At 48.8% G+C, this 19088-nt stretch overlaps 1 protein-coding gene across 3 annotated transcripts in view; it reads left to right on the top strand.

Moving 5' to 3' along the window:
• Positions 1-19088, top strand: part of KDM4A (lysine demethylase 4A) — a 43882-nt gene that overhangs the window by 22400 nt on the left and 2394 nt on the right. For all 3 annotated transcript variants that reach the window (XM_040627408.1, XM_008699324.2, XM_008699325.2), the window contains exons 12-19: positions 2756-2876; positions 7489-7670; positions 9153-9357; positions 9816-9892; positions 10804-10859; positions 12496-12604; positions 12941-13126; positions 16202-16372. In XM_040627408.1, the coding sequence (XP_040483342.1) occupies positions 2756-2876; positions 7489-7670; positions 9153-9357; positions 9816-9892; positions 10804-10859; positions 12496-12604; positions 12941-13126; positions 16202-16372 (1107 nt within the window). The remainder of the gene's footprint in view (positions 1-2755; positions 2877-7488; positions 7671-9152; positions 9358-9815; positions 9893-10803; positions 10860-12495; positions 12605-12940; positions 13127-16201; positions 16373-19088) is intronic.

The following is a 19088-nucleotide window of genomic DNA, read 5'->3' as shown; positions in this document are numbered from 1 at the left end:
CCACTCATCGGTAAATGGACACTTGGGCTGCTGCCATATTTTGGCTATTGTAAATAATGGTGCTGTACACATAAGGGTGCATGTATCCCTTTGAATTAGTATTTTTTATATTTTTTGAGTAAATACCCACTAATGTGATTACTGAGTTGTAGGGTAATTCTGTTTTTAATTTTTTGAGGAACCTCCATACTGTTTTCCACAGTGGCAACACCAGTTTGCATTCCCACCAACAGTGCAGAAGGGTTCTTTTTTCTCCACTTCCTCACCAACACCCGTTTCTTGTGTTGTTAATTTTAGCCATTCTGACAGGTGTGAAGTGATACCTCGTTATGGTTTTGATTTGTATTTCCCTGATGGTGAGTGATGTTGAGCATCTTTTCATGTGCTTGTTGGCCATTTTTGGATGTTTTCATTACAGAAATGTCTGTTCGTGTCTTCTGCCCAGTTTTAATTGGATTATTTGGTTTTTGGGTGTTGAGTTGTATGTATTCTTTATATATTTTGTATGCTAACCGTTTATCAGGTACGTCATTGGCAAATACCTTCTCCTGTTCCATAGGCTGCTGCCTTTTAGTTCTGTTGGTTGTTTCCTTCACTGTGCAGAAGTTTTTTATTTCGATTTAGTCCCAGTAGTTTCTTTTTGCTTTTGTTGCCCTTGCCTCAGGAGACATAGCTGTGGCCAATGTCGGAGAAATTGCTGCCTGTGCTCTTTTCTAGAATTTTTATGGTTTCAGGTCTCTCGTTTGGTCTTTAATCTTTTTGAATTTATTTTTGTGTACGATGTAAGAAAAGTGGTCCAGTTTCATTCTTTTGCACGTAGCTGTCCAGTTTTCTCAGCACCGTTTGTTGAGGAGACTCTCTTCCCCGTGGCATGTTCTTACATTATTAATTAGTTGAATATCAGTTGACCATATAGTTGTGGGTTTATTTCTGGATTTTCTATTCCATTCATCTGTGCATCTATTTATGAGCCATTAACATACTCTTGATTTCTGCAGCTTTGTAACATAACTTGAAGTCTGGAACTGTGATGCCTCCAGCTTTGCTTTTTTTTTTTCAAGATTGCTTCGGCTAGGGGGTGCCTGGGTGGCTCAGTCAGTTGAGCATCTACCTTTGGCTCAAGTCTTGATCCCAGGGTCCTGGAATCGAGCCCCGCATTGGGCTCCCTGCTCAGTGGGGAGTCTGCTTCTGCCTCTCCCTTGGCCTGCTGCTTCCCCTGCTTGTGCACTCTTTCTCTCTGTTGAATAAATAAGTAAAATCTTAAAAAAAAAAAAGATTGCTTTGGCTATTAGGGGTCTTTCATGGTTTCATTAAAATTTTAGGATTGTTCTAGTTCTGTGAAAAGCACTGTTGTGATTTTGATAGCGATTGCATTAACTTTGTAGATTGCTTTGGTTAGGGTAGGACAGTATTTGTTCTTCCATTCATAAGCATGGAATGTCTTCCCATTTTTTGGTGTTGTCTTCAAATTTTTTCATCAGCGTTTTATAGTTTTCAGAGTATAGGTCTTTCACCTCTTTGGTTAGGTTTATTCCTAGGTATCTTATTATTTTTGGTGTAATTGTAAAGGGGATTGTTTTCTTAATTTCTCTTTCTGCTGCTTCATTATTGGTGTATAGAAATGCAGCAGATTTCTGTAGATTGATTTTGTATCCTACGACTTTACTGAATTCCTTTATCAGTTCTCGCAGTTTTTTTGGTGGAATCTTTCAGGTTTTCTATATATGGTATCATGTCCTCTGTAAATAGTGAAAATTTTACTTCTTTCTTACCGATTTGGGTGCCTTTTATTTCTTGTCTGATTGCTGTGGCTGGGCCTTCTGGTACTGTTGAATAAAGTGGTGAGACTGGACATCCTAGTTTTGTTCCTGACCTTAGAGGAAAAGCTCGGTTTTTTTCCGTTGAGGATTTTACCTGTGGGTTTTTCATATATGGCCTTTATTATGTTGAGGTGTGTTCTTTCTAAACCTACTTTGTTGAGGGTTTTTATCGTGAATGGATATTGTACTTTGTCAAATGCTTTTTCTGAGAGGATAACCAAGTTTTAAATACATTGACTGGAAAGAAACTCATGTGGTATTACTGATTCAGTCTCGTACATCTTAAACTTAGTTGCATTTGCTCTGACATTATCTAAATACAGCGCTCGTTACATCAACTTTTGCTTCTGTAGCGAGGCCAGAGTTTTAGATGTGCGTAACGGAGGAATGAGTAGTATGAGCTAGAGCTGAGGGCTCGACAGCGCACAAGGAGAGGCTGGCCTATTTTACTTTAATGGGTCAGCTGTTCCTCACCCCTTCGGATGTCCTCTAGCTTTTCAAGTCCAATGGCTCAGCTGCCTGGCTCTTTGTAACAGGTGCTGCTGCCCTTCTGGTCCAAGAAAAGGGGCACCTGGTTTCTCTGGGGCTCTCAGAGACGCAGTCTCATGACTGTGAGCTTAAGGGAGGGGGCGTGGCTCTCCTGTAGGGTACATTTATTTTTGGTACGTTTGTTTCAGGCTGCTTCTGAGAACAGGAGCTACACTTGATAGGAAGAGATTTTCCCCTAAAATGTTTACATAATCCTAGTTTAGATTAGTTTGCATGGTACTGTCATTTTGGTTTTTCCTAAGACAGGTGTGTTCTGGGTTTGGTTTTATATTTCTTTGTGTCTCTCTATGCCTACCCTTTCCTTTGCTTTTCATTGTAAGACTAACTTCTGCTGTGTCCCTAAGTGGAGGCAAGACCAGTTTGATTTCTTCTTGTGGTTTGCCCAGGTGGCGGATGAATACATGTTTTCCCTGGAGGAGAATAAGAAGTCCAAGGGCCGTCGTCAGCCCTTAAGCAAGCTCCCCCGTCATCACCCACTCGTGTTGCAGGATTGCGTCAGTGATGATGGTAAGTGTTGTTTTCCCTCTTCACCAGGAAGAGGAAAGTGTTTCACCACCTTAGGACTTGCTCTGACAGGACACTGGGAGGCCCAGCTGAGTGTCAGGGGTGGGCCTGTGGCTTAGTTGTTCTCCCAGATACTCCACAAAGAGGACAGGATCTCATTTGATACTTAATTCGTAATTCTCTTTCTTTGTATGTCTGTGCGTCTTGGAATGTGCCTAATGCAGGACGATCGCGTGCAGGTCCTCTTTCTTTACTAGGAGGTACAGGCTGATTTTTCTGGATGGCAGTTCTGTCAGTGATGCCAAGCCCAATGCCGAATGTGTAGCTGCGGAGATAACTGAGATATGTCCGTGCCCTCAAAAAGCTCACAAGGTAGTGGGGCAAGCTGACAGGCGAACAGATCTAAAGGAAGGAGACGTTAATCTACGCAGAAGCACCAAGAGAGATTTAGAGGGAGCCACTCAGTTAAAGGGCCTGGTCAGGGTGTGATGGGTGGGGCCAGAGTGAGGTGGGGGGAGACTTTCTCTAGGGGACCTTCAGGAACCTTTGACGGGTTTTAAGTGGCCGGATTTGCTTTAGAAGAATCGTGCCTAGTGACTGCATCTAGAGAATGGCTTTGAGGGCAACAGATGGGTTTTTGTCTTGGTCTCTGAGAGATAGGGGACGGTCTAAAGCAGGATGCTGGTGGTAAGGATGGGGGAGGGATGTAGTGAAGGTGTTGGGAGCATAAAATCAGCTGGATTTGGGGGTTGGGTGTAGACCTTTGAGTGTGGTAGGGCCTGGAGAAGCCTGAGTTCAGTGCCTCCCTGCCTTCTAGCTTTGGTTGGTATTGGAAACCTATGTTCGGTGTCTGTGGAGGATGTAGACTTGGGGCCAAGCAGAGGTGGTGTCTGATACCTTTTTAAAAAATTTATTCAAGGGGCGCCTGGGTGGCGCAGTTGTCGGGCGTCTGCCTTCGGCTCAGGGCGTGATCCCGGCGTTCTGGGATCGAGCCCCACATCAGGTTCTTCCACTAGGAGCCTGCTTCTTCCTCTCCCACTCCCCCTGTTTGTGTTCCCTCTCTCGCTGGCTGTTTCTGTCAAATAAATAAAATCTTAAAAAAAAAATTTATTCAAAATGGGGCACCTGGGTGGCTCAGTCCGTTAAGCACCCGACTCTTGATTTCAGCTCAGGTCATGATCAGGGGTCATAGGATGGAGCCTTGTGTAAGGCCCTGCACTGAGCAGGGAGTCTGCTTGAGGTTCTTTCCCTCTTGCTCTCCCTCTGCCCCTATCCCCTGTGCTCGCTTTCTCTCTTTCAAATAAATAAGTATTTAAAAAAAATTTTTATTAAATCTTTTTCTTTCTTTTTTCTTTCTTTTCTTTCTTTCCTTCCTTCCTTCCTTCCTTCCTTCCTTCCTTCCTTCCTGAAGTGTAGTTGACACACATAGTTACATAGCTTCCAGGTGTATGACATTGTGATTGGACAACTGTGTTATTCTGTGCTGACTAAGTGTAGCTACCATCTGTTTCATATCTTTACCTAGAGGACACGAGGCTGCTTGGGTAGGAGGACAAGAAGAGGGGCCTGTGAAGGAGACAGAAGGGGAATAGGGAGGGATTGGGGCAGAACTGGGAACTTTGTCTACTGCTGGAGCTCAGAGCTGTTGTGCAGCGTGATCTCCTGTGCTGCCTGGAGTTCAGAGTTCCAAGAACGTGAGTGTAGGTGAGTATCTGGCAGTGACCAGGTCCCTTGTTACTCTTGACTAATGTCAGGCCCTTTCTTACCCTGCCCTGTCCTTCCTGGCACCAGTGGCTGGCTGGGAAGGTCCAGAGTCTCACCAGCCTCTCTGCTACATAAGCAAGCCCCACGTTCCCTTTCTGATCTGATGCTGATCCCCATCTCTGCTATTTTCCTTGGTAGTAGGATTGTGATAAGCGGGTGGGGAAAGTCTCTTGAGGTCGTATAGTCAAAAGTAGGCCAGACCTTGAGTCAAAGTCTTGGGAAGTCCTTTGTGCACTTCCTCCAGCCCAGATGGAGCTTGGGTTCTCTGGGTAGCAGCAGTCTAGCTTTTGGGATTTCCACCCCCAGTGCTGTAAAGGCTCTTAATATGGGTTGTAGAAGACTGGAAAAGCAAACAAAGTTATAAGGAGGATGAAATGACCCTGCAAAGGTGACCACGTGCATGTTTTAATGTGTTAACTTTTCCTGATTTTTCTAGATTATATCCATGTACGTCTTTTTATAATGATGTAGTTGAGATCATAACATACGGCCTCCCAACTGTTTATGATCAGTTTCAAATGTGGAAAAGTCGAAGGAATGAAAACACTGTGTGCGCCGTCCATATCCAGCAGCCACCACCATGTCGCCGTGGGCGCTGTCTACACACGCGTTGTTGGTATACACGCGACACACACTCACCGCCTCCTCTGAGAGTGGGTGGTCGTCACCAGGTCACCTGAAGTGCACCGAGAGGCACCTCCGAAGGAGTCTCTCCTGCATAAACACTGTTACATACACTGAAGAAAATAAGCCGTGTTTCAGGATATTCTCCCATCTTCAGTCCATATTAATTTTTCCCTGCTTGTCCCCAAAATGTGTTTTATAGCTTTTTTCCTTTACACCAGTATAAACCAAACCAAGGTCACCAAGGTCATGTTTTGTTTCTTTAGTTTCTTTTAGTCTGGCAGGCGCCCCCAACCCCTTATCAGTTTTTTTCTAATTGGGACATAAAATACTCCGTGAAATACCCAAGTTTTACTTGCACATCTCAGTGATGTTTTGTACATGTAAACTGTGAGATGCCGGCAGGTTTCACTTAACATAGCGAGCATTTTTCCTTGTCATTGCAGTGTTCGTAAGTGGGGTGATTTTTGGCCACTTACGGTTTTGTAAACAGAGGAGATGTCACTTTGCTAATTTTTCTGTCGTGATTGGGAGGCTGTGTCTGTTTCTTCTGTTCTATCTTGGTCACTCTTGTTTTGGTTAGGATAAGGGAAATACCTGCGTCGGTTCTGGGATCATGGTTCCTGGCTGGGCCTGGTCGATGGGGCTTGTGGGGGTTGGTTTTAATTGTCTGCAGTGGCCTCACTACGTCACAGTACACTTCGCTGAGGTTGCACACATGGCAGCGCTCAGGTCTCGTTAGATTCAACATGACTATGAAGGCAGAGTCGGTGACTCTTCACACGGAGCCGGAGTTGCTGGAAATGAACAGCTGAATAGGCACCTAGGGCGCGTAGGTACCAGAGCGCTCCTCGGGTTCTCTGCATAGCTCTGTAGGGCCTCTTCAGAGGGGTTCCGTCTGGAAGGAGTGAGCTCATTGGAGGCGTTGTAGTTGGGGGTCCCTAGGCCACACATAGCTAGATGCAGTCATCCCATGGAGGGCTTCACGAGGTGTGGCTGGCACAGAGCTGGTCTCCATGCTTGGACCTCTTTTGGACTCACTTGCCAAAGAAGGACACCCAGGTGTATGCTCTCCTACTTCCCTCCCTCGGGGGGCGTCTGGGGGAGCACCGTGGATTATTCTGATCTTTGTTGTTCCTTTTCCAAGGATTTCCCTCCTTCGGTGAGCCGTCGTCTTAAGAGTTACAGTGTTTTCCTCCCTCCTTGACCTTGCTTCTGTTGGAATCTAGTGGCCTCTGCCCGTCTCACTGATTCAAGGGGAAATGGAAGGTGTGCATCCTTATCACTTCCATCTTGTTTTACGAGCGTGGTTTTTTGTTTTCTGTTCAGCAGCGTGTCCCTTTCTTTCAGGAAGATGGCACCCAGAGGGGATTTTCCTTCCTCAGGCAGTGCAGCGGCCTGATGAAGCATCTGCTGCTGTCTGGAGTAATGAGGAGATACAAATTTGTTGTCTAGACCAGAGGTCTGTGAAGGATCAGATAGTAAATATTTCAGGCTTCCTAGAAGGCCTTTCGCCTTCTGGCACATATTCTTCTTCCTTTCTTTCCCTTAATCTTTAAAAAATGTAAAAATAATTCTTAGCTCCCCGAGTGGATTGCATTTGTCCTGTGGGCCGTTGTATGCCAGGCCTTGGTGTAGACTCAAGGTGTTAACATCCTTTGGCTGGGAAAGGGGGCTCATCTTGGTCATACTCTGCCTTCCTCTGAGCAGAGCCAGAAAAGGCAGGTATCCCAGTGACCTTTCCAGAGGGAGCTGGAAAGTTCTGACCAAGGCACATGGTGTAAAAACTTTTAAGTCCTGCCATTTCCTTGTTATTTTTTTCCCCCTTGTTTTCCTTCAGTGCAACTATAGAGAAAACTCTTAAAAGGTAGGGACTCAACAAGCTGACATATTGGAGACAGCAAGTAACATGGTTTCTGGCAAGTCTGTGTCTCATTGTGCTGTCCTTGGGCATAGGCTTTGAACACTGGCAGCTGTTAGGGGAGAGGAGAGTGGGCCGAGCTCGGGCAAGAAGTCTAACCAGAGAAGGCAGGACTGTCTGTAGCATCATCCAACTATTGAAGGAGTCTACTGAAAATCACTTTTGCCCTTTGCCTTTATCAAACCTGTAGGATCTTAGGTTTAGGCCAAACCTCGGACCAAGAAAACAGGCTGAGCTCATTCTCTCTAGGCAGAGCTACAGATGTGTGGGGCTGGTTGCCGACTCACGCTCTGCTTCCTGTTCTAGAGTCATCTGAACAGCTGACCCCTGAGGAGGAGGCTGAGGAGACAGAGGCCTGGGCCAAGCCCCTGAGCCAACTATGGCAGAACCGACCCCCAAACTTTGAGGCTGAAAAGGAATTCAATGAGACTATGGCCCAGCAGGCCCCTCACTGCGCTGTCTGTATGATCTTTCAGACGTACCATCAGGTGAGCCTGCTTTATCCTCTCTGTTTACCCAGGACCAGCAGTCCAGAGGGAAACGAGGTTTAATTGTGGGTACACATAGCTTGTCACTGGTTGTCTTAGGAAAGGCTGTTCTTCCAGTGTTCTCTGCCCCCTCTGTGTACTGGGCAGGCTTCTCCAGGCAGATAACCCAGCAGTGTGCATTTTCACTTGAGAATGGTGTGTGGAAGAGCTGGGGTGTGGCTTAGCCTTTGGGGATTCCCTGCATCCTGTGGCCCTCACACTGGTTGCAGAGGAATCTTTTCTTTTGTTATCATTCTAGTCAGTGATTGTTCCTTCCAGATTGTTCCTTCCTGGCCAGCCTGGAGCACAGTGCATTTTGCTACTGTAGTCTGCACATTCTCCAGTGTTGTCTTTCTCTTCCCAGTGCCACCGTGGATACCACAATAGTCAGAAGAAATCAGGGGCGGGGGGTAGGAGCAGAGGGTTTGCGGGAGGGAGAGGAGTGGGGAAGCACTGGGGCTGAGTTGCTCTGTGCCTCCTGGGCTCCCGGAGCATTCGATGGCCGCCCTTGGATTCAGTTCTATGTTCAGTTCACTGGCATGTGCGGGGTGAGCAGCTCAGTCTCCGCTGGGACCTGCGCAGGGGGGCCTGTGGAGCGGCAGTCCTCTGATGGTTAAGGTGGCGTGGCTGCACTGAGCCTGGCGTGGCCCCAGAGTCAAACGTGCCAAAGAGTGGAACATCAGACGGACATATTTTGGATTAGTAACTCACTACTCCTTTCTATCGACAAAAAGCAAAACTGAAGAACTGTATGTGCCCCTGCCCGTGAGACAAGTGAGCGGGCTGGTGCTGTCAGCAGACCTACTGAGTGGGTCTCAGAGTTTCACAAGGGGCATGGGCCGAGGGGTGACATATCTGGGGCTCTGTCCTTGAGATGGTCGGAGAGGCAGCAGATACTTGGCTCAGGGTGTTTGCCGGGGGAGGTACGCGGACACAGCATTCTGGAGAGTCCGAGGGAGCCCGAGCCAGGAATCACAGGTGGGGCTCCAGCCGTGTGCAGTGCCGCAGCTCAGGCGACTCGCTGCCCTGGGGCCCAGCGGGCATCTGTACTAGTCCATGAGGAGCGTCTGCTCTGGGTCCTGCCCCTGGGTGGGGGCCACCATGCAGTGCTGCACATCGGGGAGCCCGCGAGAGCAACTTTGCTAGCGTCTCAGTGCATTTTATTACCACTTGGTTTGGGAAGATTGAAATCCCAGTTGCCTCTTACCGCGCTCCCTTTTCTCAGTTGTCCCCAGGGGCCTCTGTTTGATGCCGCTGTGAGAAATTGAATTTGAGTCATTAGAGGTAACTTCAATTAGCAGCTCTGGGATAATGGCTGTGCACCCGGGAGCCGTAGCCAGAGTCCTACCAGTAAGAGAGGCAGCTTTCTGCTGACAGAGCAGGTCGAAAGCTGGGAATAGAGGCGCATGTTCATGGAGGGGTGCACTTACTCTCTCTTCTTAGGTGGAGTTTGGAGGCCTTAGTCAGAGCTGTGGAAATGCTTCAGCTCTAGCCCCCCAGAAGCAGAGGACCAAGCCATTGATTCCAGAAATGTGTTTCACCTCCACTGGCTGCAGCACGGACATCAACCTTTCTACCCCTTACCTTGAGGAGGACGGCACCAGCCTTCTGGTTTCCTGCAAGAAGTGCAGTGTCCGCGTCCATGCCAGTGAGTGCCTCGCCCTTCGTCTGCGGCCTGACCCAGGCCACTGGGCCTGCTCACGGCTGGTCTTGCCCCATGTTGGCCTCTCCCCAGCCTGCCAGGTGCCTCCCCAGGCCCTCAAATGCAAAGATTGCTCTTGGGTTGTTGGGGAGTTTGCTGCTGATGGAGTTGGAGTTGCACTGACTTTGGAGTCAACCTTGTGCTGTTCTCTGGGCCACAGATACCAGGAGGCAGTTCGTTTGTGCTGCTCCCCACGTGTTCAAACCAGGGAACCTATGGTCTCTGACTTTTCGAGACTTTGGGTCATATTGTATGGGTGAACCCTGGAGCCCCTGACTCAAGAATTCAGGGGTTTTTCTGTAAGATTTGGTTGCAGCTTTCAGACTGGTGGTATATGGAAAAGAGTTGCAAGTATGCAACTCTGGCCTCTGGGTTTAATTTGCTCATCTTGGTGTCCTTGTTAGGTTGTTATGGGGTCCCCCCGGCAAAGGCTTCTGAAGACTGGATGTGTTCTCGGTGTTCAGCCAATGCCCTGGAGGAGGTGAGTGCGTCCATGGTGTTGCTGTCTTCCTCATGAGACTTGGGGTCTTCTCAGGGCCAGGCTTTTTCATGTGGACTTTCTTTTTTTTTTTTTTTTTTTAAGATTTTATTTATTTATTTGACAGAGGCAGCGAGAGAGGGAACACAAGCAGGGAGAGTGGGAGAGGGAGAAGCAGGCTTCCCGCTGAGCAGGGAGCCCGATGCAGGGCTCGATCCCAGGACCCTGAGATCATGACCTGAGCTAAAGGCAGACGCTCAACAGCTGAGCCACCCAGGTGCCCCTCATGTGGACTTTCTATCTCTAGCAGTCTGCACGGGGCCTGGTATGCAGTGATGTCAGAGAGCTCAGATTGTTGGGATAAATCCTGGCGACAGTGTGGTTGTTGTCCAGCTGTGGCAGGACATGAATGGAGTCTGGAAGCTGTATTTGCTACATTGTGTCTGGACCATGTAGAGGTCCTCCTGTGGACCAGCTCTAACCCCCTTTAAAGAACTTAGCTATTGGGTTGGGCCATCAGAATGGGGCTCAGATGGTTCATTTGGTAGCTTTCTCTTCATCACGCCCTGCCCCGGAACCTGGGAGTACCCCACATAGGAGGCAGGCAGAGCCCCGTAATGCCCTCAATTTGAGCAGAGTGTTCTTGGTGACTGCTTATAGTTGTTATTAACAGTAACAGTGGAGAGGATTATGTTGAGTCAAGCGAATACTTGTTGTACTTTAGCCCTGGGTGGTCTCGCTGTCTTCCTGTAGGGGAGTCCTGCTTACATGGACTGTGTAGGCGAGGCCCCACGTGCCATTAAGCCGCTTTCTTATGTGGAGGCTGCAGTTACCCAACGGAGGCCAAGGAGAGAGCAGATTGGATGTTAATGACTTGGTGGTAACCACCCTTCCTCCCCCTCCCTTCTTGGCAGGATTGCTGTTTGTGCTCATTACGAGGGGGAGCCCTACAGAGAGCCAATGATGACAGGTGAGTTTCCGAGCAGTGGCTCCGACGCTCAGTTCTGGGCAGTGTGCAGAGAGGCACTGAGAGGGCAGTGGCTGGTCATCATAATGACCAATGGAGGGTTTGGGAAGCACGTCGTTGGAGCTGGAATAGCGTCTCCAAGACTAATTTTAAAAATGGGATGCCAAGGGGAGCCAAGCAGCCCTAGACCTTTCCAATCTAGCTTCTCTTCCGAGGCAGAGGTGTAAGTGATGTCTTCTTTCGAAGGAGCTAAGACAGCCTCATGAGGTTTGGACATCCTGTACAGATGAAGCAGAGGCTCTAGGGGCCGGAAGTGAGGACAGTTACCTTATTGTAGCTGGGGCTGGTGCAGGGGGCACTGTGGCCATGGGCTTGCGAGCACTTGTCCACAGGCACACTCTCCCTGGCTCAGACCTGCTGTCAGAATGAGGGTGAGTGTCCTTGGGGTGCAGAGTGGCACATTGAGGAGAGCTTAGCCTCACCCACCTGCCGTGGGGTCAGAACTACAGAAGCCTGGGCATCGTAGCTGTCAGGCAGCGTTTTTTCACTGAGCTGACCCTTTGTGCCTGGTCTTAGCTTCCTTGTTCGGAGGTAGAAACATGAGGTGATGAAGTGTTTGCTCTGGAAAAGCCGGCTGTCCAGGGGACAGTACGCACAGATCACTGGGCAGCCGGTGGTGAGTATCCTGCTTCCGGCCCATGACCTGTGGGAACTGGAGCCTCCTGCAGCCCAAGAACCTCCCCCACCGTTCATGCTGTTCCAGACAGAAGGCTCTTCTGCTTGCCGCTTCCTCGCCTTTAAAGGCATTTGCTGCCATTGCTTAAGGTCATCGTGTTCCTCATAGTTCCGAGCAAGCGCTGTTGAAAGTTCTTCTTGCTTGGAGCGGAAATGGCTCTGCTTGAGCCTCCCGCCTTCACCGTATAGTCCTAGTTCTGCCCTTGTGGGGCCACGCCAAACCAGTCTGTTCTCTTGCAGAGAAGCCCCACATTGTGTGGTAGGTTTCCACCAGCCTGATTTTAAGAGCTCTCATCATGGTGCATATCAATTTCTCAAAATGCCCAGAACTGTAATCCTCTAGGATATCCGTTGAACTGATCCGTCAGAGTAGGTGGGGCCTGGGCCAGACCTTAACGAATGAGTGCGCTGTAGATAAAGGGAGCAGAGGCAGAGGTCATTCCTGCCCAGGGGAAGAGTTTGGCTGACGGCCTGGAGGGGACATCTGGCTACTGGCAGATAGGGTGCACATGGAGACATTTTGAGCAAGCACCCAGTGCCTGTGGTAAAAGAGGTCTGCATAGAGCTCTCAGGTTTGTTCTCGTTCCCTGAAACTTGCCTCACTCAGTCAGCTATGGTTCTGCTCATTTTGCAACAGACTGTGAATGAATTTGTGGTGTAAGAAGTGCAACCCTGTGCTAACCCTGGGTGGTGTGCTGGGGACCCATTTCCATACTCAGTGTGGAGACACTCCTGGTTCTTACCTTGCTGGGTCCTGGGACCTTGCAGGTGGAAGTAAGAGCCATGTTGGGTTGGGGAGGGAGCACTGTGGGCAGGCCCACCCACTCTTGAATCGATAGATTTGATGAGGAAGCCACGAGCCTTGGACGCAGAGGCAACTGAGGTAGCCTTTGCCTTTTGGCAGGTGGGTCCACGTCTCGTGTGCTGTGGCAATCTTGGAAGCAAGGTTTGTCAACATTGCCGAAAGAAGTCCGGTGGATGTGAGCAAAATTCCCCTGCCGCGCTTCAAACTGGTAAGGAAGAGGAGATGGGCTTGGGGACTCTGCACATCATTGCCCCATTTACACGTCTCTGGGTGGAGGAGAACGTAACGTTTCTGAGGGCATCCTCCGCATGGCCCCGTGGTCCTCTTCTACCCTTGGTTTTGGTCAGGGTTTGCGAGTCACCGTATGGTTAAAACTACCTAGTGAGGACACACGCATTCAGATATGAGATTGAAAGAGGGGTGTGTGTGTCTCGTTTTGGGAGGAAGGTTGCTCGTTGGGCTCTGTGCATTTGGGCAGGGGGACGGTGGAGGAGACGGCACTGGTAGCTCCTGGAATTGCTGGCTTGTTTCCCTCGTGTTGTAGAAATGCGTCTTCTGCAAGAAGCGGAGGAAAAGAACCGCTGGCTGCTGTGTGCAGTGTTCTCATGGCCGCTGCCCGACTGCCTTCCACGTGAGCTGTGCCCAGGCTGCAGGGGTGATGATGCAGCCCGATGACTGGCCTTTTGTCGTCTTCATTACCTGCTTTCGGCACAAGATCCCTAATCTGGAGGTGAGGGAGGATGCCGTTCTGGAATCCTCTTGACAGTTTCTAGGATCATTTTCTCTGCAGGCTGTCCATTTATTGTGTCAGCAAGTACTCTCTCCGGCGCTCTGCTTTATGGGGAGTGCCAGTGATGAAGGGACGGGGGGCGGCCCTGTCCATCCCTGCTCCCTGCCTTGCACCTCCGAATTCCTGGCACCAGACTGCTCGTGGCGGATCCCTTGTGATGATCTGTGTACTTGATTGCCACTCCTCCTCGAGGGGCCCTTGCTTATTAACGTGGGCGTCCCTATTCCCTAACACCGTGTCCGCGACAGAGCAGGGGCTCTGCAGGTAGTGTGAACTGGTAGAGAGCTCAGAAGAGTTAACCGCTAACCACCGTGCAGTAGAGATTCTTGTGCTTCTCTAAATAGTGAAGCGTGGAGAAAATTACATGTCATCTTAGCTAGACAAGTTATGAAAGGGTTTGGGTAGAAGGTGGGAGTTGAAGTGGGACTTCAGCAGTAAGTAGGAATTGTGAGAGGGGGGCATTCGGGGCTTCAGAAGCAGAGCGAACACGTCTCAGGAGAACAGACACGTAGGACTGGTTCTGAGAATATGGCCTGGCTGGTGCTGAAGGACGAGCGGCACCGGACGGGAAGGCCCTGGACTACCCTCCGTGGGAGTCTGAGTTCTTTTCTGCTCGATGAGGAGAGCTTTTCAAATATTATGATTTTGAGCCGTATTTCTTAACAGTTACTCTGGTGGTGGATTCAAAGGCTCAAAGAATAAGAATTTGAGATAGGAAGACTGGCTAGCCTGGGAGTGAAGCGAGGTCTGCAGTGGGAACATGTCAGTAGAGCTTTGGGGTCACATCTAACCGTGGGGTCCCGCGATGGGTGGGTTTGACAGGGTTTGTTGACCACCCTGGAGAGATTAACGTGGGAAGCGGTGAAGGAGCGTGAATTTAAGGTGGCTCAGATTTCTCCCCTGAGATTTGGAGAGGATGCAGTTATGACGGTGCTCCTTTACTGTGACCAGAACTGGCTCAGAGTAGGGCTGGTTTCCGGGGGACAGGGGGAGAGGTGAAAAAGAGGGTAGGACATTTGACTTTGAGGACATTCTGGAGAGTTCTGATGGAGCTACCAGCAGGCACCTGCATTAATGTGAGGGTAAAGATTTGGATCTTACCAGTTTTTAACAGGGTAGTTCAGTCCAGTTGCCGTTAGAAGCTGGGCTTGGAGATTCCTAATACAAGGGGCAGATGGCAGAGCAGGAGCCAGTGGACGTAGCTGAGGGAGTACAGACAGAAGCCAGTGGAGAGCGGTCAGGAGGCCGTGTGCTCTGGGGCAGCCGGGTGTGGTAGAATGCTCGTCGGTGCCCCACACTGAGGAGTTGCCACGGGCTCTTCTGGTCAGAAGTCAGAGTAGCTGGGGGAGTTAGAGTCGAATAGAAGAGACAACAGTAAAGCCTTGTCAACAGTACAGTGAATATGGTAGTGAAGGACATGAGAGTACCAGTCTGGAGGTGCAAACCCGTCACTACCATGTGGGGTCATGGCAGAGGCCTCGTTGGCTGACTCGATTCTCCTTTTTCATGAAGCCCTTTCACTGAGCACGAGAGGTGGTCAGGTGGGTTAGGAGCTCAGGAAGAGAAAAAATCGTCTTTGTGAGAAAGAGACTCAAGGGGTGGTGAGGAGGTAGTGCTGAGCCCTGACGGCCCTGGGGGGCAGGAGTTTGGTTATGGAGCCAGGACAGTGACTTGGGGATTGTCACCAGCGCTCCATATCCTTAAATTGGCAGTCGTAGACTGCTGATGCTGTGAGAAAAGGTGGGGACCGTTGAGTATTTCTTTCACTCATTGCTCGTCAAATACTGACTGAGCGCCTATCACGTGTCAGGCCCAGGTTTAGGTGCTAGGAGTATACCAGTGAACCAGGCAAAACCAAGCCTGTCCTCCTGCTGCATACAGTTGAAAGATCTATAGAAACGTGTAGATTACAGTATATCAGATGGGGAGGAGTGTGGTAGATAAAAATGTAGCAGGATAAGGGGAGTGGAAGAGGGATAGGTAGTAAGGCACAGTAGGCTGACATTTTGGGTGTGAGGGGCCAGTGTGCAAATGACTGGGGAGTAGCGTTTTAGGTAGAGGGAACAGCAGGGCAAAGACTCGGAGGCGGGAGCATGTTTAGCGCACACGGTCTGGGACAGCAAGGTGGCCAGCGTGATGGAGCGCGGTGCTTGGAGAACTTGGGGAGGAGTAGTTGGACACGATGCCACTACATGCTCTGGCATCCCATTTGCACCAAGGGCAAGTTCAGAGTGAGAGGGTGATGTGAGGGTCCCAGAGATGGCAGGGCCCTTAAAATGGGGAGCCCCTGGTCACATGCAGCTGAGGACGTCCAGGGGACCTCAGCCTTTGTGCTGTAGCCCTGAGTGTAGAGCTAGTGCTGAGATGAGAGCGGAGCATTGTCTGGGGCCCTGGGCTCAGATCTCCCGTGGAGTGTCCACCTTGCTGTGTGTCTAAGCTGTGTATGCAGTAGTGGGTGTTATTTGGTCAGTCCCTGGCAACAGTAGGGAAGTCACAAGAGTCTATTCTGGGAGACAGTATGGGGTAAGGGAACTAGGTGTAAGGTGTATGACAGTATGGACTGGGAGCTAAGGGGGTGCCACATTTATGGAGGAAAACAGGATGCTAGTTTTTGCAGCATCCCTGCTGGGGTTTGGGTATCTGAAAAGATCTGGGTCACCTCCCATCCCCTAGTCTTTTTTTTTTTTTTTTTTTTTTTAAGATTTTATTTATTTATTTGACAGAGATAGAGACAGCCAGCGAGAGAGGGAACACAAGCAGGGGGAGTGGGAGAGGAAGAAGCAGGCTCCCAGCGGAAGAGCCTGATGTGGGGCTCGATCCCCCAACGCCGGGATCACGCCCTGAGCCGAAGGCAGATGTTTAACCGCTGTGCCACCCAGGCGCCCCTCTAGTCCTTTTTACTTCTCCCTTCCCATGCTCGTCTCTCCCTGGGAAAGAAAAACCATCGATCTTGGTCCCCATCTTCCAGTCCTGTCAACTCCATGTGGGAGTAACCCCAGCCTCTGTTTTTTCCAGCGTGCCAAGGGGGCCTTGCAGAGCATCACTGCAGGCCAGAAGGTCATTAGCAAGCACAAGAATGGGCGCTTCTACCAGTGTGAGGTGGTCAGGCTCACCACCGAGACCTTCTATGAAGTCAACTTTGATGATGGTTCCTTCAGCGACAATCTCTATCCTGAGGACATAGTGGTAATGTCTGCGAGGAGCTTCTTGGGCAGTCTGGGATGGGGGTGTGTCTAGGTCTGGCTGGCAGACTGACTGTGGGCCTGCCTGCCATTTCTAGCCAGGCCCAAAGTCCCATCAGTCTTTCCCTGAACAGAAAGAAGCATTGGTACTGGTCTTTCCTTGCGAAGAACATTGCGTGCTGCTAGGCTACCGTGCTTCCTTGAGAAGCTCATAGGAGTCCGTGTTTTCTTTTTTTTTTTTAAAGATTTTATTTATTTATTCGACAGAGATAGAGACAGCCAGCGAGAGAGGGAACACAAGCAGGGGGAGTGGGAGAGGAAGAAGCAGGCTCATAGCGGAGGAGCCTGACATGGGGCTCGATCCCGTAACGCTGGGATCACGCCCTGAGCTGAAGGCAGACGCTTAACCGCTGTGCCACCCAGGCGCCCCAGGAGTCCGTGTTTTCTGCAGTACCGTGCAACGTGCTTCTATTTCGGTCTGAACCAGCCTTGAAAGGTGCTGTAATGCGGTGCAGGAGCCTAGGCAGTGGAAACTGACTGGTGTGCCAATACCAGCTCCTGTGCTTATTCGTAGCTGTGTGATTTTGGAGAATTATCCAGCTCTCTTTCCCACTGTGCCCTCTTAGTAGATGTATGGAATTTGCGTTTGGTTCTTTACAGGTGCAGGCTTCTGGTAGAAACTACTTGGAGATATCCCTGGCCTGCTTATGTTATGGACACCTGACACACCCACTTCTGGGTTTCCTGGCTCAGGATTCAGGACTTAGTTTGAGTTTCCCTTACCCTCACTCTGCCTTTTCACGTGTTAGACTAAGCACCAGGATAGAGGGGGTGAAGCCACTTTTGCCTTCAACAAATCCGGTATTTCCCACCTTTATACCGCATTAGCAACCTGGTTGCTAAAAGCACATCCGTTAATTATAAGGTAGACTGAAGTCATAGTAAAGATGACGGTAATAGTACTTGTGGCAGTAGAATAGCTCTAGTTTACTAAGCTGTTCTAGTGCGGCAGGTCAGGTGTCACTTTCCATACCAGTTCTGAGAAACCGGTAGTGGTATCTCTACCTTACAGATCGTGATCTCAGGACTACTGAGGAGCCCACAGAGCTTTTTTGTGGGTACTGTCTATCAATATTTACTGGAAATTAAAATGGTGATTAATTGATTTAAAATAATCTGGGTTTTTTAACGGGGTGCCTGGGTGGCTCAGTTGGTTAGGCGTCTGCCTTTGGCTCAGGTCATGATTCTAGGGTCCTGGGATAGAGCGCCACGTCGGGCTTCCCTGCTCAGCAGGGAGCGTGCTCCCCCCCCCCCCGCCTGCTGCTCCCCCTGCTTGTGTTCTCTTTCTCTGTCAAGTAAATAAAATCTTTAAAAAAACAAAAAACAAAAAATCTGGGTTTTTAAATTGAAAAATAACAATTTTAAAACATTATTAGTGGGAAGAATGCCATTTTTCTACAGTTCTGCATGTCTCTCTATTTTTTTTAACATTTTCTTTCTTCCTTTCTTTCTCTCTCTCTCTCTCTCTCTCTCTCGTTTCCTTTTCCTTTCCTTTCCTTTCCTTTCCTTTCCTTTCCTTTCCTTTCCTTTCCTTTCCTTTCCTTTCCTTTCCTTTCCATGTATCTTTACATCCAACATGGGGCTCAAACTCACGACCCTGAGATCGAGTCACATGCTCTATCGACTGAGCCAGCTAGGCGCCCAAAATTCTGCAAATCTCTTTAATGTTATGTCTTCATTCAATCCGTTGTACATTGTTTTGGTTAAAGTATATGAAGAAAATTCAGCCTCACACAGTTCTGTTGTAAATGGAAAGGGGAGAAGTCTTTTCATAGCCTTTCATACCATTGTGATTATTCTCTGATACTACACAAAAGTCAATGAGTCGTGGCTTCTTAAAAGTTAGTTGCAGGGTGGAATCTGAAAGTAGGTCAAACTTTGCACGCTCTGTTACATTAAAATCCACTGGCTTATCTTGCACTGAGAAGGAATCTTTACCTATGTATAATTTTGTAACATCTTACATTGGTCATTTAGAAAGTACTCACGCATTGGGCTATGCGGATCTTCCAAATGTTAAATTTTTATTATACAGTGTCAAAAAACATTGATTAGTATCAGAAATATCTTTATTTATTTAAATGATAAGTAATCTCTACACCCAACTTGGGGCTCGAACTCACAACCCTGAGATCAAAAGTCACATATTCCACCAGTGGAGCCTGCCCGGTGCCCCTCAGAAATATCTTTAAATTTGGCAAAGCTTCACGCTTATTGTGGTGATACAACTATTCTGAAGTTCTAATTTTTCTAAAAGCTTTAGTTTTATTATTGGCAGTACTATCATTTATTTTCCTTGAAGTGACAGGCTTATTTCATTCATTTCCAAGAGGATGTCTGCCAGTACTCAAGTCTGAATAACCATAGTTTGTCTGTCAGCCAGTTCTTCAAATAAAGCTGGTGCTCCATGAAAAAAGCAGCTCACAATTCAGTTACACAGTGCTTTTCCTCAAGATAACCACTGTCCTTCAGCGTGCAGCCAGAGTGTCCGTCTTTGAGTACTCACATGTACTCAAGGACTAAGGTTTGACAAAATAAGTTTTTCTGCTTCATCGAGAGACATTGTTAGGTGAAACCAGGTTTCGTTTCTCTCCTTTTCCCAAATTCGGAGTGCACGGTGGTAAAGAATACAGTAACAACTGGTAATGCTTGGAGCTGCT

The sequence above is a fragment of the Ursus maritimus genome, unplaced genomic scaffold, assembly GCF_017311325.1.
Source record: "Ursus maritimus isolate PB19 unplaced genomic scaffold, ASM1731132v1 scaffold_12, whole genome shotgun sequence".
NCBI lineage: Eukaryota > Metazoa > Chordata > Mammalia > Carnivora > Ursidae > Ursus > Ursus maritimus.
Note: the sequence above shows the minus strand (reverse complement) of the source record. Positions and strands in the feature narration are given on the sequence as shown.